Raw genomic sequence first — 24,942 nt, 5'->3', positions numbered from 1 at the left:
CTTGCTTTTCCATCAGAAGATAATGAGATCCTGTGCAGATACGCATTAACATAGCAGGCCTGAGTTTAGAAAGGCCTACTAGCGAGACTGACCCCTGGCTGGCATCTGGCCACTTGGATTTGGGGAGGGCTCCTATCATTTTCAAAACTGTTAAGAATGGTTCACTGTATCTAAACTGTGGGCAAAAACAATGCAATTTATGCTGAACACTTGTTTTCTCTCTGGGAGTCTGGTATTTTGGAACAGGTTAGGCAGAGGGTGCCTACATGACCAGCCCCTAATAAAATCCCTGGGCATTGAGTCCCTAATAAGCTTCCTTGCAGGCAACATTTCCCGTGTGTTGTCCTAATTGGTTGTTGGAAGAATTAAGCATGTCCTGTTTGACTCCACTTGGGAGAAGACTCCTTTTTTCCCCCTAGACTTTGTCCCATGTACCTTTTCCCTTTGCTGATTTTGCTTTGTGTATTTTTGCTTTAACAAATCACAGCCATGAGACCTACTGGAGAACTGTCAAAACTGGGGGTGATTTGGGGGATGTCTAACACATAGCCCTGTGCATATCTAATTAGAGTTTTACAACAAGATGATTTTGTCAATGACTTCGAACACTTTCTGATCTGCCTATATAGAATTTGGTGGATTATTTTATTATTATTTTTAGTTATCTTCTATTTAAGTAAAAAAAAAAAAAAAACCTTTACATTTCAAAAGTTTAAAATCATGTAACATAGCCAGTATTTAATTGAATAGACAGGAAATGTCAAAATGTCCCTTTTTTAAAAAAGTCAGGGCAGCAAATATATTTTTATATAGCATAAAGGCTGGAGATACAAGCTTTTTGTTCCACATAGGAGCACCCTGAGTTTGAGAATGGTATCAGGTTTTGCTAGAAGACAATCTAACGCTGCCCAGAGGCAATCTAAACTAGAAAGGGAGGAAGTGAGAACTGGACACAGGAGTCTGTGGGTTCTGCCTCAATCCTTGCTGGGAAAGGAGGCACATCAGACAGTCCTACAGTTGCACCATCAAACCAAGCCAATGCTGCCTTTCTGGAAGCACAGAAAGCAAGAAGGACAATATTAACGGCTCAATTCTGATTAATAGGGAAGAACAAGTTGGGAAGGAGAAATGCCAGAAACTCTGGAAGAAAATCACCATATTACCTCAGGGCGTTGAAGAGTAAGAAATGCTAACTATATAAGGCAGAAATGGCGACCCAGCCTAGACTTTAGAGAGAACATATTATACAAAGTTCAGATTAGAAATTTCTATGAGGGAATACGACTCTTTAAAAACAAACAGAAAAACTCTGTAATTTTCACTATATAATTGCTATATAAAAAATGGAGCATAGTTTCTAAATTAGTGCTACCATAGAGGAATGTCTTATGATGGGCTCAAACTTAAGAAAGGAAGTGTGCAAAAATACAAAGCAAACCACATTACTAATGACAACATTTTTAGTACTACTCACCAGGAAGACCTGTAGTGCTCAGAATGAGATGAAACTCATAAAATTATTAAAAGACACAGAAACAGCTTCTGCTACTAAGTGTGAATAACAAAGGGACTCACTGTTTCACGAGAATGATATATCATCAGATCAAAGCGTGACTATCTTTTCCAGGGAGGCAAACATTCTTTGATCCACATAAAAAGGGAATAGTAGCTCAAGAAGTCCATATAAGTGCTCTAAAGTAAATTTAAGCCTCCAGTCCTGTAAACCCCCTCCCCAGCTCCACACTTTTAGATTGTAAAGGAACTTGTTGAAATAATCATCAAGGTAGTGTCAGTTATTTCAGAAGCATCATGGAAAATGAGAGATGCTAAGACATTAAAAGTAAAATATCCCCGTTTTCAAAAAAGGCAAGAAAATTTTAGAAATAATGGTCCAATAAAACTAATGTGAATTCCTACCAAAATCCTTGAAGGGATGACAAGAAGATCCTGCGAGCATTAAAAAGCAATAAGGAAAGAAAGGGGAACAAAGGGAAACTAGTGGGAAGGAGAGGGAAATAAGTAAAGCCAAGTTAACGTCATCTCAACTATTTCAGCTTTTGAAGAGGTTTTCAGGCAATAGATCAGGGTATTGTAATTAGCACAGTCCATGAATTTCAAGTGAGCATATGATAGTCTCAGAAAATAACCTCTATGAATAAAATAATGAAATAGCAGCTGGATGGTATTCCTAGTAGGGTACACTGGCAGCTGTCTGAAAAGTAGTTTCTGCAGTTGATTAAAAGATGCATCCCTTGGAGGAAGCCTCTAGCAGGGTGGCACACCACCCTTGGTAGACATTTTTATCAATGACTTATATTTAGACATAAGCATGACTTTGGAGAGAGTACAAAGCCTGGATCATGGAAACTTCACAGGACGAATGTCAGAATCAAGACCAAGTGGGCCTAAATCAGCAAAATTAAATTTAACAAGGATAAATGAAAATAAAGGCCTTCACTTAGATTAAACAAAATCAAGTTCTGAATGAAGAGGAAGACCTGATTTGACAGTGGTTTAGGAAAAAAAAAAAAAGCCTGAGATCAAATAAAAAGATCTGAGAATTTAACTTGACCAAAAACGCACGAGCCAAAAATGTAATGTGACTGTTTAAAGAAAACTAATACAGTTCTAGTCTGCATGAATATTCAAAGAAATGTAATCTCTAAAACATGGTAAGCTAGCATCTGCATTGTACCTTGTACTGGCCAGACCACATCTGGAACCCTGTGTTTGATGTGATGCATTCATTTTAAGAGAGACAATAATCAACTAGAGAATGCCTAAGAAATCCAGCCAGGAGGATGAAACAAATTAGAAGCTATACATGATAAAAAGTTAAAAGAGCCTGTGTATTAAGCCGGAAAAAGAGAAAACTAAAAGAAAAATACCAGTTAGCTTCAAATACCTTAAGTATCAAATGATTTGGGGAATACACTTACTGTTTTGTTGTTCCATCTATCCAAATTAAAGAACATCAGGCAGAATTTAGAGGGAGACCACTCTGAGAACATAACATTGTCTTGTGAATATTTTGTTTCAATTTATTTCAAATGGAGAAATAAAAGGGTACTGACACATTAAGTAGGTAGGGAGTTAAGTAGAGGTATTCATAGAGAACAAGGGAATCTTGCCCAGGCTCCAATGCTGCTTTAGGTGACCTTTAAGATCCCTTCTTACTCCAAGACATTCATATTGAAGCCCTTCCCTTAGGCATAACATGTCATAGAGTATTCTCTCCAAAAGGAAGAATACAATTGGCAAGTTTAGCTTGCTCATTCAAACCATTATCTCCTTTACAAACAAAGAACAACTTATTTTAGTAAGGGTCGCGGTGGAAAGTAGGCATCATTAGATAACTGTACTCCCTGAAGTGTAAGTTTTCTTAGATGTAAGTTTTTCTCTATCTTGTTTTTTAAATGGGCTTCATAGTGTTATGCCCAGACCGTTTGTTCCCCGAAGAAGACCACCAGAGTCCAGAGTCAAAGCCAAGCGGCAAGGATCTTTAATGCAAGTTCGAACTTGGTCCCTCCGTTCTACAACATACAAGAGGGCCTCGAATGATGCATGCGCCCGCTTTTTATAGCTCAATGCATACAGGATAGGATAGGTAAGGTTACAGAGGTACAAAGAAATTCTTTTGGTCACAGTATCACAATTGGTAATTGGTTAATATTCTAAGTTATACAATTAACAGTTTCTATTTGTTCCCGCGCATTTAGTAAAACTACAAACGGTTGTGACCTTATCAGGGGCTCTCTAGGTGGTGTTTCTAGGATGTATGGGGGCATGTGTTTGTACTGGGCTCAGGAAGTTTGGGACAAATAGAGGAATATGTTTGTACTGGGCCCAGGACTAAGATATATGGTAGACACCGGTAATTAGAACAGAACAGAGTAGGACAGAGACTTTCACAACGTTTGTCCTTTCAGCGTCTGGAGTCTATAGATAACCTAATGGGTTAGGTCCGGGGTCGATCTTTAACTAGGCTCAGGGCGCCGCCCGGGCTGTTTGCCTGTGGACTTCATGTCTGCCTTTTAGTCTTTTTATTTGATCTCTTTCAATAGAACCAAGAAACACCATGATTAACAAAGGAAAAGAAGTTTCTTTAGGGCAGAACTTCAGAGCCATTCACTGTGAATCCTGAAAAGGTGTACAATATAAGGCACCATCCTCAAACTTCTTTGACCATTACATGTACTTGTAAAGGACCGGGGTTCTACCAAACACACTCTGGGAAATAATGTGATGAAGATTAGTCCTAGTCAATCTGCTGAAGTTCACAGCACTGCAAAATGGGCTCATCGTGATTAAAAGAAACTAGGATCAGAGACGATGAGAGAGAGCTAGGTACTGCTTTCTCTGGTCAACATGCCACCCAACTTTCTCTCTTGGACAGAGTTCGGACATTCCGTTTACACACTTAACTTTCTTCAGTATAAGTGGAAGAAAATGAGGTAAAATTCAATGGCCTTAAATAAGGAAAAGCTATAATACATCAGCAGCAGTAAGCAAAATTTCTATTCATATATAAGAGAGGGTATATAACACAACTGGTAAATCACTGCAAATGTGCCACAATCAGACACCTGCCAAGATAAAAGGTATATATATATAATAGATGTAGATTGCTTTTCATAAGGATGTTGTCCATTTCAGTATAAAAGATATGATGCTCACAATTTCTTTTACCAGTATTTAGAAAAAGGAAATATTTGAAATATAAATTCATGTGCCCCAAATTCATACAACTCAATTCATTTAAATTCACAGAAGATGAATCATATATTGACCAAGTGACCAAATGTAAAGAAATTAAAGTTTAGATTTTTCCTTTTGCCCTAGAGGTTGAACTGTCTCTTCCAAAGCTGCTTTTGGTGCATTTAATGGGCACCAAAAAATAGCAGTTAAAAAGTAAACATCATTCCTCCCCTAGTTCTTAGTTGTGGTTATAATTTATTATTAGCATATTAGCAGATTAAGGGGAGCAATTCTGATTCCCATCAGGTATAACAAAATAATCTGGTGAAAAAAGGAAGTCATGTTTGTCAATTCAGAAAAGTGGGGCGTTTTCTTTTTAATGTTAAAACTTCAAACTTTACACATAATAGCCTATTCTCTCAGCAAAAGCAAATAGTTAGCTACCTGTTTTCTGATGAGAGCCTAATTACATCATGTTTCATTCTATTTAAATGGATGAAAATGCTTGAATAGGCAAGTTTTATGTTAACCTTCAATGTATGGATTTAATACATTCTTAGTTGAACCAGATAAAATGCACAATGTCAATGAAATTACTTCAGCTTACAACCATTTATAAAGCAGCACTGTTTTCTTCATGTAAATCTGTGATAATGTAGCTATAAAATAATACATTTATAAAAATCAATACATTAAAAAGACATGGCACATTTCTGTATAAATCTTGTAGTATTAAGGCTCTGTCAATTAAAATCTATAAAGGATGTTTTTTATCCTTGATAAGTCATCTTAAGAAAAGTCAGAGAAAAAATTATTTTTTTCTTTTTCTTTTTTTTTTTTTGAGACGGAGTCTTGCTCTGTCGCTGGGGCTGGAGTGCAGTGGCCGGATCTCAGCTCACTGCAAGCTCCGCCTCCCGGGTTTACGCCATTCTCCTGCCTCAGCCTCCCGAGTAGCTGGGACTACAGACGCCCGCCACCTCGCCCGGCTAGTTTTTTGTATTTTTTTAGTAGAGACGGGGTTTCGCAGTGTTCGCCAGGATGGTCTCGATCTCCTGACCTCGTGATCCGCCCGTCTCGGCCTCCCAAAGTGCTGGGATTACAGGCTTGAGCCACCGCGCCCGGCCAAAAATTATTTTTTTCTAGAAAGAAGAACATTAAAGGGGATTTAATCTCAACCAGAGAGGCATGAAGTATAATTACTTTTATAAAACAATTTTAAAATACTTGAAATAGTGTCTTTTTGGAACAGAGATAAATAGGTCAAGGGAATGGAACAGAACAGAAATTCCAGAGATAAAGCCACATCTACATAAGAACACAGGCATTGTATGTCATGGGGAAATTACAAATGGGTTTTTAAAAATACATGAAAACAGTGAAATCACTGGAAGAGAAAAATCTACTAAATATCTAATCTGGAGGTGGAAAAATACTTCTCAAGTACACAAGTAGATCAGACTGATAGAAAAATCCATAGACTATATAGGCATTAGTCTAAAATTCTAAAATTCAAAAGGCACCCTACACTAACACAATTAAAAGCAAATAATGTACAATAAATACATTTATTTTTACATTAGAAATGGTTAATATCCTTAAAACATAAAGGAGTCTTACAAGTCAATATAGGCCAAGTTGAATGGTCAAAAGACAATTTACATAAAAGGGTAAAAAAAAAAAAACACTTGTGAAAAAAATCCAATCTCAATAAAGGCATAGTAAACTAAGATACCTTTTCAAACTCTTAAAATAGAAACTTAAAAAAATTAACAATCGGTGCCATGGAACTTCTGAGAAAACTATAAAATTGGTAAAAAATTTTTAAAAATCCATTTTTAAAAACACGTGGCACATCCTTTAATTGATCATTTCCACTTTAAAAAAAAAAGCCTACCTTAAAGAAATAGATATGGACTGTTTAAAACTTTTCTAAGACAGTATATTTTGCTAAGTATGAAAATTGGAACTAGCCTGGGTCCAGCAATAGACAGCCCATTAAACAGGTTATAAATCATGACATTTAAAAACCAGACTAGGCAGGCATAAACAATTTTTTATAAAGAATATTTAATAATAAGCGGAAATATTCACCACGTAACTGAAGAGATGTGCTATAAATACTAGCATTCTAAATAGTTAAAACCAAAAAAACACGTGTGTTAAGTCATCTGGAACGGAAACTAAAATATCATCAATGTTTACAGTGGGTAGTGAGATGGACTGGAACTTGGTCTCTTTGCGCTTTTCTGTATTTTCCAAATTTTTACAACATATATTATTTTAAGAAAAAGCTAAAAAAGTGTTATTTATTAAACTTATTTAAAATATAGCACACTTGTATCTTTGACAATTAGCTCAATTTCTTGAAATTTACCCTAATGACATAATAATAGGGAAACTTTTAAATAAAGGTGAGCCCACAACTGCTGATGAACCATAAAAATGCTACTGAAGAATATTAATGCCAGGAAAAACAATTTCAGAATGTTAAAAAGCAGAACATGAAAGCATAAAAAATGTTATATAAGATGTGATTCTAATTTCATGACAATATATGTGTGATAAACATTTATATGGAAAACCAGGAAGGAGGCAAAGTTAAAAAAAAAAATTGTTAGTTGTGTTTATCTGGTATTTGATTACTTTGCTCTATGTTACAGATTTTTTTTTTAAATGAAAATGTATTGCTTTCACAATTACAAATTATAGCTCCAAAAAGTTCTGTAAAGTTTCAAGTTTACATACTTGGTTGCTCCATCATCATATGTTCCCATTAAAACTATTGTTCCATCTTGTATGGCCTTCAGAAACTCAATAAATGGTGCCACATCTGAAGAAAAAGAAAGGGTTGAGGTTTTTAAAAAATGACTGAATAACCATCTTGATAATCTCTAAAAGTAATATTATAAAACATGAAGTATCTGTAAAGCAATAATTTCCAATGTAATCCAAAAGACAGACAAATCTTATTAAGAGTTTAAAAACTGTTAAGTTTGTCCCTTAATATAATCCCAGCATCAACTTACAATTTCCCATTCCTGATTTATCCTGTGTCTTTTGTAGTGATATTTCTGGCGCTAAGTGAAAAATATCATAGCAAAGTCATGTTAAAGCATGACTTATGAAGTAAGAAATTTAGAGATCTCTCAGATTTGAACAATTGAGATCCTGAAAAACCTTATTCTGGGGTCCATGCATAAACTTAAGGAGTTTATGCATGGGAGGTTTCTGGACTCCCTAAGTGTATGTAAAATTGTTTGTATGGGCTGAGCACAGTGAATCACATCTGTAATCCCAGCACCTTGGGAGGTCAGGGCTGGGGCTCGCTTGAGCCCAGAAGCTTGAAACCGGCCTGGGCAATATAGTGAGACCTCATCTCAACAAAAACATTTAAAAATCAGCCGAGCTTGGTGGCATATGCCTGTAGTCCTAGCTACTCAGGAAGCTGAGACAGGAGGACTGCTTTGAGGCCAAGAGGTGGAGGTTGCAGTGAGCTGAGATCACACCACTGCACTCCAGTCTGGGTGACACAGCAAGAACCTGTCTCAAAAAAAAAAAAAAACACACACACACACACACAAAACGAACAAAAGCATAACATTGTTTGTATAGGTACTTTACTAGAAAGAGGATACACAGCTTTTCTCCGATTCTCAAAGATATCTGTAATTTTTAGAAAATCTAAAAATACATATACGCACAGATTTAAAGGATATTTTAGGTATATCACTTGCTATAAACTGGGAGAAGGAATATAGGTTAGGTGATCACTAAAAGCCAAACTAATTGTAGCAAATATTACAGTCACTACTCATTTTATCTACCAAATCAAAATCCACAAGGACTCCAAAATAAACCACTTCAGTGACTATCAACTGTTGATGCCACATATATAGGTCAGATTCTACAAACCACTTAACATCTTGAACTCTTTACAGTGTCAGGATTCCTTATAGCTCTTAAGTCTAATTCAACTCCAAAACTGGGTTACTTCAAATGTACTCAGTTTCTTTCCACAGCAAAGATTCCAAAGATTTTTGATAACTGATTATATTTCATAATAGCATTTTCAATTCAAAAAGATATAACAAGGCAGCTAACAAATTACTTCCACTGAAATGCAAAGGTGGCAATAAACTGCAACAATTTCCTAACTAGAAGAATGCTTCTAGCGGTAATTAATCTACCTGTGACAAGAGAAGTAGGGAATACCAGAGCTCCTGGTACTCCATGACTGATTTCAACAACAGCTTTGTAACACTGTTTCTATCAACAAATTTTGGCAGGACCAATTTATGCCTTTAGAATCTAAAATTGATGGTCACATTTTAAGTTTATACAGCTTTGACAGCTGTGCAATATTGTCCTAACCTTATTTAAGAACAAAATAATATACGGCATCTTTTTTTTTTGAGATGGAGTCTCACTCTGTCGCCCAGGCTGGAGTGCAGTGGCATGATCTCGGCTCACTGCAACTTCTGCCTCCCCGGTTCAAGGGATTCTCCTGCCTCAGCCTCCCAAGTAGCTGGAACTAAAGGTGCATGCCACCACACCTGGCTAATTTTTGTACTTTTAGCAGAGACGGGGTTTCATCGTGTTAGCCAGGATGGTCTCCACCTCCTGACCTCATGATCTGCCTGCCTCAGCCTCCCAAAGTGCTGGGATTACAGGCTTGAGTCACCGTGTCCGGCTACATGGATCTTATTACAAGCTGAAGATATGTTAGAAAAGCTAAATTATCTGAGAACTCTTAACATGAATTTCAGGAAGCCTAATAGCTGTTGGCTTCTAGGGAATATATAAATGGAATGGAGAGGTGCAGAGGAGATCCTCATACTGATAAATCTCCCAAATTACAGAATCGAAAGATAAACCATTGTTGGCCTCCCTTCAAACTTGAGGAAAAAAATCCATCCTTCTGGGCAGCGTTCTTTTTTTTGGTGCCAGTCCCTTGCCTCTGCATGCTGGTAACTTCTTCCCACTCCTTGTGGGACTTCCAAATATGGAAAGGGAAAATATCTGTGGATTGCTTTACATCCAGTCAACAAGAAAGAAAATTCTATTTCTTCCCTCAAATATTCATCTACCTAAAAAATTAGCCACAAGTCAGAGGGCAGAACTGTGATGAATAATAGGATTGCTTTTCTAAAACTGATAGTTTATCTTGTCTTTCTAATGCTCCTAGTTATGATTTATTTTTAAGACTGAAAAATCACATGTAAAAAAATCAATTCCCATCACTTAGGAATGCTTACATTGGTTATTCTGTTCTTTTTTTTTTTTTTTTTTTATTATTATACTTTAAGTTCTAGGGTACATGTGCATAACGTGCAGGTTTGTTACATATGTATACTTGTGCCATGTTGATGTGCTGCACCCATCAACTCATCAGCACCCATCAACTCGTCATTTACATCAGGTATAACTCCCAATGCAATCCCTCCCCCCCGCCCCGCCCCATAATAGGCCCTGGTGTGTGATGTTCCCCTTTCCAAGTCCAAGTGATCTCATTGTTCAGTTCCCACCTGTGAGTGAGAACATGCGGTGTTTGGTTTTCTGTTCTTGAGATAGTTTGCTGAGAATGATAGTTTCTGTTTTTTGTTTTTTTTTTTTTAATTTTAGACAGAAACCTAAAGGAGCCCCAAACTTTTGAATTGGTTGTCCTGTAGAAAACAAGATGAAATTTTTTTTTTTAAGTCTCAATTTTGATATTACTGTCTTCAATTACACCACAAAAATTTTCTTCTAAGAAGAACAAAGTATATAAAACATGAATGATAATTTAAATACAGCTGGACATTTAGTGAACAGAAAGTAAAGGAAACAAAATGAACTAACACAAATAGCATCACCATTCTCTCATTAATGTGCTACATTGTATTGAGGTGATTAAGTCAGTACCAGCAAAAGAACACAGAGTCATATGTTATTTACACTTACCTCCTCCCCACATGTCAAAATATTTAGTGTCTAATACTTCTCCTGTTTTTCCTAAAAGAGATTAAATTCATATCAAATTATGCATCTGAAATACATTATACACTGTAAACCAATAATCTTATCCAATGATTGATGTGAATTCACTAGTAGAGAAGGAATTACTTTGAGAACAACTTAAAATCTGAATCATATGCACCTGAAATATTTTTTTAAAGAGTAATTTTTTAATACAACTTTCTCATTAATCTTTTAAGCCAAAGGATAAATAGAAGTTCATTACTGACTGTGGACCATTCCAATTCAGTTAGCTATATCATCCTTGTTTCCATATTCTGTTATTTTAAAATTACTCAAAAGTAAACCTTTTACAGAGAAGAAGTATCTCCTTGAATCAGATGCCATTTTCTACATTAAATCAGTTTTTACAATAAAATTTACATTAACTTGCTCTATAAAATGTATTTTTTGCTATTGATGAAATAGACAAATAGATGCTGAACCTTCTACCTAAGGAAATGAAGAAAGTAGAAACACAAAAATTTACCTCTTGTTGTGAAAGTAGTAAAACATATTTTTCTACACTATGAAACTACAGTGGTTTCTAACCATCCTATATATCTTATAACCATCCTACACAGCTTTATGGAATACTTATTGTACCAGAACAGAGAGGATCCATATGCAGTTAGGCTTTCTTTACTTTATGGTTTCAGGTTTTCAGATTTGATTTTGAAGGAAAATTTGAGATGTTCAGGATTCAATGAACTTATTCATACTAATTAAGCTATCAGAAGAATGTGGCCGATAATGAAAAACTACAATAAATTCTTATTCTTTGTTCCTTCGCCTACACCATTTAATAGTCCACTATCCTTTGTCATTTTACACACCTTTAATCCTGTCAACCTATCTTCCTATTATGTTAGGATTGCAAAATTCGAAGCAAGATTTTATCAATGTGATGTTAGACGGCTTGTTTTCTGACAATCTCACGGGAAGTTCTTGCATAGCAAGTTAGGATACTTTCAAGAAACACACTATAAATTCTTAGACATCAAGTCTCCACCTATAGATTTTTTGTGGGGCAAGGATGGGAGAGAGGGCTTTATCATCAAGAGCAGCACTTTCTAACCTGATCCTCTGATAGTGCATTTTACTTCGGGACAGAAAAATGATTACATCCATAAGCTAAAATAATTGTTCTTACCGTTTGCCAAGGCAACATTGATCCCTCTTCCAACATTATTCTTAACACCACTCATTAAACTGAAGGGGGAGAAATTTAAATAAATTTAGAATTAAATATTGTACAATAACATATCAGAAAAATAAAGTCTTACAATAAAGAGGAATATTATACACATTTTCAATTGTTCAGTGCTGCAGAGGAAATTAAAAAGATCTCTACTAAGTCAGAGAAGACAGTCTAATACTGAATAATTTTAAAGCAATGTCCTTAAATAATATTTCACAAATAGAAACATATATTAAAAAATATTAGGCCTGAAATAATAGACCATTTTTGTGCTGCACTGCTTCAGATTATTCTTAAAACACGCACATTAAGCATATGTTCTGCCCCATTCTTCAGGTATCAAACAAAAGATAAACTCCTTTCTGCTCTCTTCAACACCAGCGTGACATGAAACAGAAGTAAGATACTACCCCCATCTTTTAAAATCTAAAAGCTAACAGAGGAGCACTCTTTCCTGAATGTTTTACCTAATTGTGAACATTCTCCTAGTGATTATCACCATAAAGTTCCTCCACACTAAGAAGAAATATTGCACTCATGAAATTACTGCATTGAATTGACAGTCACTTACATGGTGACTACCTGAGCTAATTGACTTCCACGGGCAGCTCTGACCACTAGATAAAGACAATGACACTGTAAAATGTAAGGTACCAGTGACACATTTGCTGGTTATCAGTTCAGTCTGTTCAATTGCTCAAATCAGAGTTATTAAACTAAAATTCTGAGTTCTTTTAACTCAAAACTTCAAGGTAATAGTAATACTCCCAGTGGTGTGCTGTTAAATATTTAACAACTGGTCTGTTTAGGAGAGAGAGGCAATATGCAAAATGTGACAACACGTGTACACACATGTCCATATATTGACAGAATCATATACACACATAGGCACATAATTTATTATAAACTACTGATATGAAGGATGTATAGTACACAATTTCATAAATAAAATCTACAGTGTACTTTATTATAAATCTCAGTCAATTGATTCTCACAGAATGTTTTAGTTGATTTTTCAGACAACTCACATCAGCAGCTAAATTATGGTTGCAATTGATGAATGAGCTCAGTTCTAACAAATGTTGGATCTGTGCTAATAAGTAAGATAAAATAAAGAAAAACAAATAATGAAGATTCATGTTAAAATTCCACTTGCCTGTCAATGATGACTGAATCAGATAATAAGTTTTCAAATACTGGAAGACTACTTCCTATATTTTTGGTGCTATCCACCATATAACAGATATAGATATGACATATTTTCCAATTTAATCTGCATAATATTTTCTCCCTCACTTGAAGACTTGAAGTCTAGAACTTGAGTCTGCAAACTTTCTCTGTAAAGAGAGAAAGCACTAAAGAAGCTATACGGAGATACACTCAAAAACACTATAAATAAATCAAAAGAAACACTTTTTTAAATGTTCATGTAACTCACAGGAAGGCAGGAAAAAGAGAAAATAAAAACAAATAATAAAATAGTAGACTTAAACCCTCATATATTAATCATTATTATAAATGAAAATAGTTTCAACATACCAAATAAAGACAGAATTTTGGCACAGTGAATTAAAACAGGAACCAACTACACACTGTCTACAAGAAACTCACTTTAAATATAATGATATAGGCAGTGGAAAGTAAAAGGGTAGAAAGAGACATATCATGCAAACATTAATCAAAAGAGAAATTAAAACTCAATTATAAAGAAACAACCCAATTTATCAATGGGCAAAGGGTTTGAATAGACATTTCTCCACAGAAGACATACAAATGGCCAATAAGCACACAAAAAGACGCTAGACATCACTAATCATCAGGGAAATGCAAATGAGATTTCACTTCACACCTACTAGGCTGGCTATAATCAGTAAGCCAGATAATAACAAGTGTTGGCAAGGATGTGGAGAAATTGGAACCCTCATACACTGCTGGTGGAAATGCAAACAGATGCAGCCACTTTGGGAAACAATCTGGCAGTTCCTCAAATAATTAAACAGAGTTACCATCTGAAACAAAATCCACTCCCTGGGAGCATAAAGAAATAAAAACATATGTCCACATAAAATGTGTACATAAATGTTTCTGTAAATGTTATTCATTATAGTTAAAAAGTGGAAACAACTCAAATGTCTACCAGCTAATGAATGGGTAAACAAAATGTGGTATATCCATATAATGGAATATCGTTCAGATATAAAGGAATGAAGTTCTGATACATGATATAACATGGAGGAAGACTGAAAACATTACGCTAAGAAGCCAATCACAAAAGACCAAATATTATATACCACTTATATGAACTGTCCAAAATAGGCAAATCTATAAAGACAGAAAGTAAACTAATGGTTAACTTAGGGTTTGAGGGTGGAGAAGTGGGGCAGGACAAGAAAGGCATAGAAGGGTATTAGCTAAGGGGTACGGAGTTTCTTTCAGAGGTATAAAAATGTTCTAAAATTGACTGTGGCAGAGATTGCATATATCTGTGAATATACAAAGCCACTGAGTGTATAATATAAATGAGCGAAATGGACGGCATGTGAATTATATCTCAAAGCTGTTTAAAAGTACTAGTTTGGAACACATACATTTAAAAAGTTCTATGCTTCATTACTTAACTATTGGCTCAGCTGTACCAAAGAGAAGTTTCAAAATGCATTGTTCTGTTTCCTTCAGAAATACATTCAATAAGTAAACTCTATCATTAAGAAGTAACTGCTGCGATTAACAGGTTAAGTGCCAGAGTGACTTTTCCAAGTAAGGATCATCAGTATGATGTTGCATTTTACATACTGAAATCTACCATAAAGCAAAGAAATAAAGGTAACAAAGAAGCACAATGACATAGGCTTCCCACAAGAGGGCAGCAGCTTATCAATTTTTAAAAACTGAAATTCAAACAAAATCTCTAACAAACAAAAAACCCACTGAGATTTAAAATGTATAAAGGTTAGTCACCCTTACTAACACAAGTTGAGATATTTTCTTTTATCCTTCATGAATATAAGGTGCCCCTCCCCACATCTCCAGGCAAAATTCTAAAGGAAATGATTACATCATCTGTAGAAATAATTTGTATCTTCAAGTATAGTTTTGTTTCAAATAGCTACTCCATGTTCTAGTTACTATCTCTTAAGATGGTGAGTTTAAAGCAGGGCTTGGCAAACTATAGCTCATGAGCCAAATCCCACCAACTGGTTTTTTTATTTGTTTTGTTTTACTACTCATGAGCTTAGAACAGTTTTTACATTTTTCAATGGTTACATTTTAAATGATTATATAAGTACCTATATAATAATCTTGATTTTACCTCTTTGCCCTCATAGCCAAAAACATTGATCCCTTGTTAAGAAAAAAAAATACCCTCAAAATAATCTCATATTCTTGCAGCAAACATTACCATTAAAATAAAAAGTAATGAATTATTCCTAACATCAAATTTATACAAATTGAAATCAAATGAATATATGTCTTAGATGAAAATTGTAATTGGAACATAAGTCAGTTCTACGGGTGCTCTAACGAGAAAGAAAAAACCTGTATCCCAGCACTCTGGGAGGTGGACGTGGTAAGACTGCTTGAACCCAAGAGTTCAAGACAAACTTGGGCTACACAATGGGACCCCGTTTCCACAAAAAATGGAAAAATTAGCTGCGTGTGGTGGTGTGCACCTTAGTCCCGGCTACTCAGAAGGTGGAGGTGGGAAGATCGCTTGAGTCCAGGCATTCAAAGTTGCAGTGACCTAAGATTGCGTCACTGTACTCCAGCCTGGGCAACAGAATGAGACCCTGTCTCTAGGTAAAAAAGAAAAGAAAAAAGAAAAAAAGTAAAGTAAAAAAAAAAGCTGTAATTACTGTTTCTCCTGACACCTTAGGTTCACACTCTATTTTCTATTTCTAACTAATGAGACATTTAAAACACATCTTAATCTCCATAATATATTTTGACTTCATCTACTTATGACCACCATCTTAATCATAATTATCATCTGTCTGTATCAGAGTTTCTCAAACCCGGCCTCTTATTTTAGGAGCCTGATAATTCTTGTGGACCAGCTGACCTCTGCACTGGAAGATGTTTAACAGCATCTCTGGCCTCTACAAGGAGTACGTCCAAAGCTATGACAACCCAAAGTTACAATGTCCCCTGGAGAACAAAACTGTCCCCATTGAGATACAAGAATAGCAGTCTCCAAAATGAGTTACATGTACTCAGAGCAGGTGCTCTGAAAATATTAAATTATCTGCTTATGTTATTTTTATTATCTACTTATATATTTTAGTGAATGTATAAGCAATAAAGTCTGTTAGCAATAGGGAGGGAGTATCAAAGAGCTGTGGCAGTAACTGACAATGGCCTTCCAACTGTCCTCTCTATTCCACTTCCTTAATTATTTTACACAGCGGCCAGATAACTTTTCTCAACATAAATAAAATCAAGACATGCCAGAGTTTGAAATCCTTCCACAAGCTCTCAATGCACTCAGAAAAAAAGTCTCAACCCTTTACCTGCATGGCCTACAAGTTCCTATGCAGCCTGGCCCTAATTCACTTCTCTCTAGAGCTGCCCAATCTTAGGGCCTTCGAGCAGGCTCTTTCCTCCTGTCTAGGATGGTCTTCCTTTCTATCCCTCAGATCTCAGAACACACATCAGTGTCTTAGAACCTGTTCCATAACCCTCGACCAAAGGTGGACACCTCTTTCCATCCACTCTTGCCGGTACTCATCACACCCTGCCGCCCTACAGGGCTGGAGTCACAATTTGTTTGTTTGTCTCAAAAAAAAAAAAAAAAGTCTCACTCTGTGGCCCAGGCTGGAGTGCAGTGGTGTGATATCGGCTTACTGCAACCTCCATCTCCTGGGTTCAAGCGATTCTTGTGCCTCAGCCTCCCGAGTAGCTAGGATTACAGGCATGTGCCACCGTGCCTGGCTAATTTTTGTATTTTAGTAGAGATGGGGTTTCACCATGTTGGCCAGGCTGCTCTCAAACTCCTGACCTCAGGTGATCCACTTGCTTCAGCCTCCCAAAGTGCTGGGATTACAGGCGTGAGCCACTGCAACTGGCCTGGTGTCACAATTTATAAGTACATATTTTTTTAAACATGTTACCCCTACTAAACTGTAAGTTCCGTAACAGGAGGGATTATGCTCAAAAATACTTGCTGAACAGGTGAATAAATGACTCTCAAAAAACTTAAGACTCTTTCTTTGGACTTTAACCTGAGGCTTGGGTATAAAATCCCACCAAATATTTAATCTCTCAAGGTAATGGCAGAATGGTTCCAGAAATGAGGATGGATAGGTGGCCTGCCTCATTTAATGGTTAAAGAAACTGAAACACATACGCTATATGACATGCCCACCATGCTAGAAGCAAATTCTCTGGCTCTAAGCTCAGTATGTATTTTACCAAGCTCCACTGTCTACACACTGTTCTCTTTTCGACCTTAGATCTTTAGCTGTTCAACTTTAGGTTGAGCGATAGAGAACAGTTTCTAAGACAGTGAAGTGTACTCTGAGAACCAAAGGACAAGAAGGAAGACAGCCAGGTGAACAGTGAAGAAAGATCATCCTAGACAGAAAAGCAGGCTCCAAGGTCCCAAGATCAAGAAGATCTGGAGAGAAGTGAGTAAGGGTCAGGACACATAGGAACTCGTAGGCCTTGTAGGTAAACAGTTGAGCTTTTTTTCTGAGTGTATTTTGTTGTTTACGGTTTTAATCTGTGAATTAAAAACCTGCTAGTAAAAATAGTCTGATCCCTTCTTCTCTGAACTAAAATTTACATGCATCGAGGGGGCAGAATAGATGTCCAAGGTCATCTATGGGTTAGGGATTCTAAAAGAACTTTGTTTCTGTTATTTAGAATCAAATTTGGGGTCTATTTAACCAAACAAGATAAAAAGTGGAAATGAGAATGTTTTCAAAAACCTACAAACTTCTCAAATGCAAGTGCCTTATTACATGTCAGTAAAACAGGACTATTCTAATGAGAAATCAGAAGACATATGGATTAACAATAAATCATCATTAGAATACGGGAAAATAAAGGAAATCAGTACAGACCTTAAAGATCATCTAGCTCAAGCCCTTAATTTTACAAGAAAACTGTTGTCCCACGAGGCTCAATAAACTTCTTACAGCTAACTACCTGCAAAGGAGGCTAGGATAAAAATTTAAGAGCTTCTATATTAAAAGAAGAGGCACATAAACAGCCAGGAAAAGCTGCCTATGTCTCCTCTCTGCTATAAAATTATCTCTTTATTCTATATAATTAGTGACAAATTTATTATTTTATATTAAGTTTAAACAAGCTCCCATGTCTACTTTTCTAGGCAATAGCATATTAAAAGCAACTAACTAAAAGTAGGGTTTGCAATTTCAGCAGCAGGAACTTGCAAGCAACAGTTGACACTGAGGTAGGATACTAAAAATCCTAAAAACCATCCTTTAGAAAGCATTTCAACATAGGAAATCATTCAGCTTAGAGGCAAGCAGTTTGTACTGCAATGGAACTGAGGTTATTTCGCACTTCAACAAGCAGCACTCAAATATTTTAAATGAAAGATGTTGGTTTATAAGAGAATGCATTCATTATCCAGGCCAATGTTGCGAACAGGATTTTTGCCATGATGCAAATGCTCTCTCTGCTGTTCCATTTGGTGACCATGAGCCACATGTGGCCACTGAACACCTGAAATGTGGTGGTGGATATCAAGGAACTGAACTTTTTAGTTAAGTGAATTAACTTTCTTCCTAATATTTAAGGATCAAAATTAAATAGCCACCTGTGTTTTGTTGCTAGTAAATGGAACAGTGCAGATCTAGAGAATTCACTCAGAGGAAATCTCTTATCTCTATCAAGCCAAATAAGTGTTATTAAAATTTAAGAACTTTAAGGCCCCTTGAATTCATGAGAAAAAAACTGTATAATAAAAACTGAAATCACTTTCCATTAATAAAGTATGCCTAATACATTTTCAAAATATCCATTAAACTCAGGCTGTAATTTAATAGCACACCTTAGAGTCTCAAGTTACCAAATACTTACACATTATCTTCCAGGCAGATTTTGGGTCCCACCACGTTGGCTGCTCCACTTGCCATTTTAAAAGCAAAATGTTTCTCAGGGCAAGCTTTTGAGATCCCACACTTATATCTGGGAGGCTTTGTAGCTTTGGGGGAGAAAATATGATTTCTTTTTCAAGAAAACAAATTAATAGACTTTCCCACACTTTATTTCAAATCTCAAACCACAAAGGGCATTATGTAAAACATCAAAATACACATATATTAAATTACAAGCTAATTTTTTCCCCCGAGGGTTTCAAAGAACCTCCAATTTTTTTTAAAAAAAAAACAGCAACAAAAAAGTCCACAACAGACACCAGAACTTCCTAGGAAACAAACTAATAATGGGCGTAAATGGGTCAAGTAATACAAACTTCATTAGGGTAAATATATTTTATCTAACTATGAGTTTATTTTTAAATTTCAGGATGTGGGAGGTTCTGAATGTTACTTTGCACTTCTAGTCCATATATGCACAAAAAATCGTCACCTCCAGGATCATTACAAAAAGCCTAACGTTCCACTGACTACCTGCCCATGTACAGTATTGTCTCTTACTCCTTCTCACACCAATTTCTGTACTTATAATAATGGAGCTGAAAAACACAAAATATCCATCATGAATAATTACCCAAAATATTTGGGCTGTCCAATCAAACAGCATCCTTGTAACTTTAAAAAGCAATTTCTAAATCAGTTTTTCCTCACACTGAAATACTGACACTTTGAATATAAGCTCTCATATGCCTAAGGCAGAATAAATCATACATAAAAAATTGAGATGAAATACTTACAACGTGCAGCTGTGTCCAATGCTGATCTTGCTGAAAAAAAAAATTACTTTTGTTAGAAGGAATTAGCCTACTGGCAAGTATCGACTTTTAAAATATATTTAGGCCCACAAAAATAAGTGTTCAAATAATCATTCAGTATATAATAAAACATGAATATCACTTCTTAATAAAAAGTGAGAAAGTAACTTCACCCTGTACATTCATTATAAACTATTAAATAATTATGGAGGGTAGTATTTTATTACTGATAAAACATTTTATTTTTCCCTTTCCATTTTGTTTTGAACTTTATTTACTATAAATTTAAATTTCAATCAGGAAGTTACTCTACAAACTTACCTTTCAATGTTTATGAACATAAATTTGATGAATATGATGGTGTTTAAAAGTTGTTGCTGCTGTATGGTGTTGTGAAGATATGCAAAAGCCCCAGAGAATATACATGAACCTATCTTAGTGGTGAGGTCAGGAGATTGCGAGGGCCAGGGAGGGGGATGAGGAAGGTCATTACTAAAAGATTTATAATTTATCAGCTCAAGGAAACCATGAGATCAAATCTTAACTTGAATGTAGTAGTTCTTAACCTGACCATCTATCATAATTATAGTTAGGGCTTTTTAAAAGCACTAACATCTGATCCCAGCCCAAGAGATTATAACTCAGATCATCAAAGTACTGTGGACAGCCATTTCCTGATTTGACTAATAAGTATGCAGTGTGATAAATCTTAACCAGCTGTCTTGCTATAAATAGTCAGTTTTAGTACTGTACTATTTTAGATAATTGTGAATTTCCTGTAGGTCCAATACTCAAACTGGTAAGCTGAAAGTTAAAAGACTGTATTGAAATGTTTAAAAAGAGGAAAATGACCAAGTAAATAAAAGTTCATTAACTCAATAGAACACTCAGTAGAATATTATGCACCATTAAAGTCATAAAGGTAATATAACACTGAAAAAGCTTAACGCCCAGAACAAAGCAGAAAACAAACCTTATCTACACTCAGTTTGGGGGAAAAAAAAACTTTACTGGTATACAATTTTGGGAAAATCAGTTTTTTAATCATCAGGCTTTTAAAAGTAAATAACATCACCTCCATTTAATTTGTGTAAGAGTAAAGAGAGTACATGCTTTAAGGTGAAGAAACTCCTGTGAAAGACTTCTTTCCAGAAGAAAACTCATTTTTATCCAATACACATCAAAATCAAAAGCCCTGTACTAAGTCTGCAATTCTGAAAATATTAGCATCCAGTGGCCAAACAAGTATATTAATTTTCATAAACAGTTGTCCAAGTATAGAATACAAGCACAACATATAAACACCAAAATCCCTCTTCTCCTACAATTTTTTCCCCTCAAACTACACTGATAGCTTTAATCCTTAATTTCTTTCTGCATATACATTTAACTGCAAGGAAATATAATAAACATTTGTTACTGCATTTCATCAATGAATGTCTTTCAGTAAGTCAGGCTAATGAATCAGAATTATTTTGTACTTTAGTTTTTAATAATGTCTCAAGTAATTTATGTATACACTATACATCAATGGTTTAAATCTGAAAAGGTGAAAATAAATAAATTCAATAGAACATTAAGTACTTATGGCCAGGCACGGTGGCTCACGCCTGTAATCTCAGCACTTTGGGAGGCCGAGGTGGGCGGATCATGAGCTCAGGCGATCGAGACCATCCTGGCTAACACAGTGAAACCCAGTCTCTACTAAATATACAAAAACAAATTAGCTGGGCGTGGTGGCGCGTGCCCGCAGTCCCAGCTACCCAGGAGGCTGAGGCAGGAGAATGGCATGAACCCGGGAGGAGAAGCTTGCAGTGAGCAGAGATTGTACCACTGCACTCCAGCCTGGGCAAAAGAGCGAGTGAGACTCCATCTCAAAAAAACAAAAAAAAAAAAAGAAAAAAAAAGAACATTAAGTACTTATTGCAGCAATATAGACAAAAATAATTTAGATTGTATTCAGTTCATTTACTAGCTAAGTATTCATACTGAAAACAAACACTACATTAACCCACAATCTGAATAAGATGGGTGAATTGTATCCGTGTTGATGTCCTGATTGTGACAGTATATTACAGTTTTGTAAGATATTACCAATGGGAGAAAATGAGTAAATGGTATGCACCATCTCTCTGTATATTCAAATGGATTTGTAAAAGATAATACAATTATCTTAAAATAAAGTTTTACAAAAAATTGCTTTTAAAATTCGTAATTGACACTGGTAATTTCAACTACTAATTGTGGGAAAAACTGTCATTCTTCCTTTCTACAAATGTGTTTTATTTTTCTAAAATAATATATACAATAAACATAAATCTACATAATTTATAGAAACTGTCAAGTAAGTTAAAAAATGGAAAACTAATCACCAAAAGAACTGTTTTTAATCTTATGGGTCCTTAAGATAATGATTCTAGCAAGAATCCTCTTACTGGATTAAACATGTTACCCTTTCATATAGTAAGATGCTACACAAATGGCACAGATAACCATATATCCATCTTCCCTAAGATAGTCTGAAATGAGAATTAAAATAAAACCACACAGTTAAATTTTGGCCAATTCAATAGATTGGCAACCAGTAAGGTTACAAAGTACTACACTTCAGTTTTGAAATGAAAATAACCATCTGCCCTAATAACGTCTAAATCAAATAGTTAAAATGCACACAAAAACACCTGCAGGTTCTCAACATCAGGAAAAATCAAAAAATAAAAAGTAGGAGATTAAAGTAGCTCAACGTCTGTTCATAGGTGACTACCAGTGATTTTCCAACTAATACAGCTTTATGTGAATCCCACTTTGGAAATATTCCTTTCCATGTAGAAATCCTAATTCTCTGTTACCTACATTTATTTTCACTCAATCAGCATTTACCATCTGCAGCACCCAGTGCTAGATGCTGGGTGAAGCACCAAAAGATTGCCTTTAAGACTCACTCTTGGGTGAAGGGAGACAGACACAAGAAAGAGAGGAAAAAAAGAAAAAAAATTATATAATGCAAGGCAGTTAAAATTAGTGCCAAACTGAAATATAAGTACTATGTGATTAGAAAAAATGTTCAGAAAAAAGGAGCAATATATTCTTAAAGAGGGAGGTTCAAACACAATTTATTCCAAAGAAGGGGAATTTATGCAAAGTTCTAAAAAATGAGAAAGATATGCAGGGTGAGGAACCAGGACGAGCAAAGGCCAGGGTAGAAAGGACAGGAGGGGATCTGAAGCTGTATGCAGACTGGCACAACAGTGTGACCCATGCAGGAAGGAGGGGTGAAGAACAGCTGAGAAAGGCAGGCTGGGGGATTTGGGTGCCACCCTAAGTAAGGAGTTTGGACTTTTAAGATTGCTGAGTTTTAAGAAAATGGCTCTGAAAGTGGCGAGATAGGCAGATATCAGAGATGAGAAAAGACATAGGAACATCACTATGATGTTCATAAAAACAGTCCAGATTAGAGATGAAGATCCAAATGGGGCCAAAGATGGGGGACAAAGGATAAGGACAGACATGACTGGTATCACCGGAGAGGAACCACCAGCTGCATGTGCACAGTGACTATACCACACTGTAGCTTCACCCAGCCTTCTCTTCAATCTTCTAAAAACAGTGGGTCTTTTCCCATGTAACTTCTATTTGTTCCAATGGTCCCACTGCCTCCCTTCTCCCAAACATCCTCCTTTTCTTGCTGGTTCAGTCTCTTGGCGTTCATTTGTCCTTCACTGAACTTTCATCCAAGGCCTATAGACAAGTGAAAGCCTATTACTCTAAAAAAGAAAAATACGTGCAACTTGCTTTTGAGTCAAACTACCATCTCATAAGCTTCTTCTCTTACCATCAACGTGTCTTAGAAGAATTAACTATCCACACTGCTTCCAAAGCCACATGGAACAACTCCTCTGTGCCTTCGATATGGTTTCCACCCCATCATTCAACTGAAACCAGATGTGCTCTCAAAGGCCACCAGGCTGGCCACTATGTAGTAATATAAGTACACAGACCAGAACAAGTAAAGTAATATCTCATTATACTTTGCAATAACTACTTTCATGCTGGAACCTAGATGCTTCATTTTAGGATGTGTGCTGAAAAATAAACAAGTTTAGGAGGAAAATAACCAGTTTGTCAAGAGAAATGGCTGAAAGGGAGGATTCCATTACTGGAAAGGATGAAAACTTGTAAAGGAAGGTCTGGCGGACAATGACTACGATGTAACTGAGGGATCACTGATGAAGAAGGGGCTCTAGCCGGCAGAGACAAGATCAGTGAACTGAAATTACTTGGGAGTACAAAAGGCAGAATTCAGTGCAATACAGGTTAAGTATCCTTTATCTAAAATGCTTAGGACCAGAAGTATTTTGGACATGGGATTTTTTCAGATTTTAGAATATTTGCATTATACTTACCAGTTGAGCATCTCTAATCCGAAAATCTGAAATCTAAAATGCTCCAAAGAGAATTTTCTTTTGAGTATCATGTCGATGTTCAAAAAGTTTCAGATTCTGGAGCACTTCAGATTTTGAATTTTCTGATTAGGGATGTTCAACCTGCACAAGAAAGTACTTTTAAGGAGTCACTGTAAGAAAAGTCACCTGAAAAGGTTTATGCCAAAACTGAAGACTACATATCAGAATTGTCCAAAGCCTTGATACTCAGTATGCAATCCATGGATAGGGATCTCAACATCACGTTGGAGCTGTCAGAAATGCAAAATCTCAGGCCCCACTCCAGACACCAACTCAGAAATCTGCATTTACCAAGATTCTCTGGAGATTCTTGTGGATTTAAAGTTTGAGAAAAACTGGAATAACAGTCTTGAGATTAAATGTGAAAGGGAGTGATATGGTTTGGCTGTGTCCCTACCAAATCTCATCTTGAAATGTAGTTCCCATAATCCCTATGTGTCATGGGAGGGACCTGGTGGGAGGTAATTGAATTCTGGGGGAAATCACCTCCATGCTATTCTCACAATAGTGAGTTCTCACAGGATCTGATGGTTTTATAAGGGACTTCCCGTCGTTTCACTCTGCACTTCTCCTTTCTGCCACCAAGAATAACATGTTTACTACCCTTCTGCCATGACTGTAAGTCTCCTGAGGCCACCCCAGCCCTGTAGAACTGTCAGACAATTAAACCTCTTTCCTTTATAAATAACCTAGTCTGGCGTATTTCT

The 24,942-nt window shown here is 36.0% G+C and overlaps 1 protein-coding gene across 5 annotated transcripts in view; it reads right to left on the bottom strand.

Moving 5' to 3' along the window:
• Positions 1 to 24,942, bottom strand: part of FAM3C (FAM3 metabolism regulating signaling molecule C) — a 49,335-nt gene that overhangs the window by 5,142 nt on the left and 19,251 nt on the right. For all 5 annotated transcript variants that reach the window (XM_033193912.1, XM_033193915.1, XM_033193917.1 and 2 more), the window contains 5 exons: positions 19,755 to 19,784; positions 18,941 to 19,064; positions 11,846 to 11,904; positions 10,639 to 10,689; positions 7,444 to 7,528 (listed from right to left, as the gene is read on the bottom strand). In XM_033193912.1, coding sequence (XP_033049803.1) covers positions 7,444 to 7,528; positions 10,639 to 10,689; positions 11,846 to 11,904; positions 18,941 to 19,064; positions 19,755 to 19,784 — 349 coding nt within the window. The remainder of the gene's footprint in view (positions 1 to 7,443; positions 7,529 to 10,638; positions 10,690 to 11,845; positions 11,905 to 18,940; positions 19,065 to 19,754; positions 19,785 to 24,942) is intronic.

This window comes from Trachypithecus francoisi, unplaced genomic scaffold, assembly GCF_009764315.1.
Source record: "Trachypithecus francoisi isolate TF-2019V2 unplaced genomic scaffold, Tfra_2.0 Lachesis_group4, whole genome shotgun sequence".
NCBI classification, from domain to species: domain Eukaryota; kingdom Metazoa; phylum Chordata; class Mammalia; order Primates; family Cercopithecidae; genus Trachypithecus; species Trachypithecus francoisi.
This window is presented reverse-complemented; position numbering and strand designations above follow the sequence as displayed.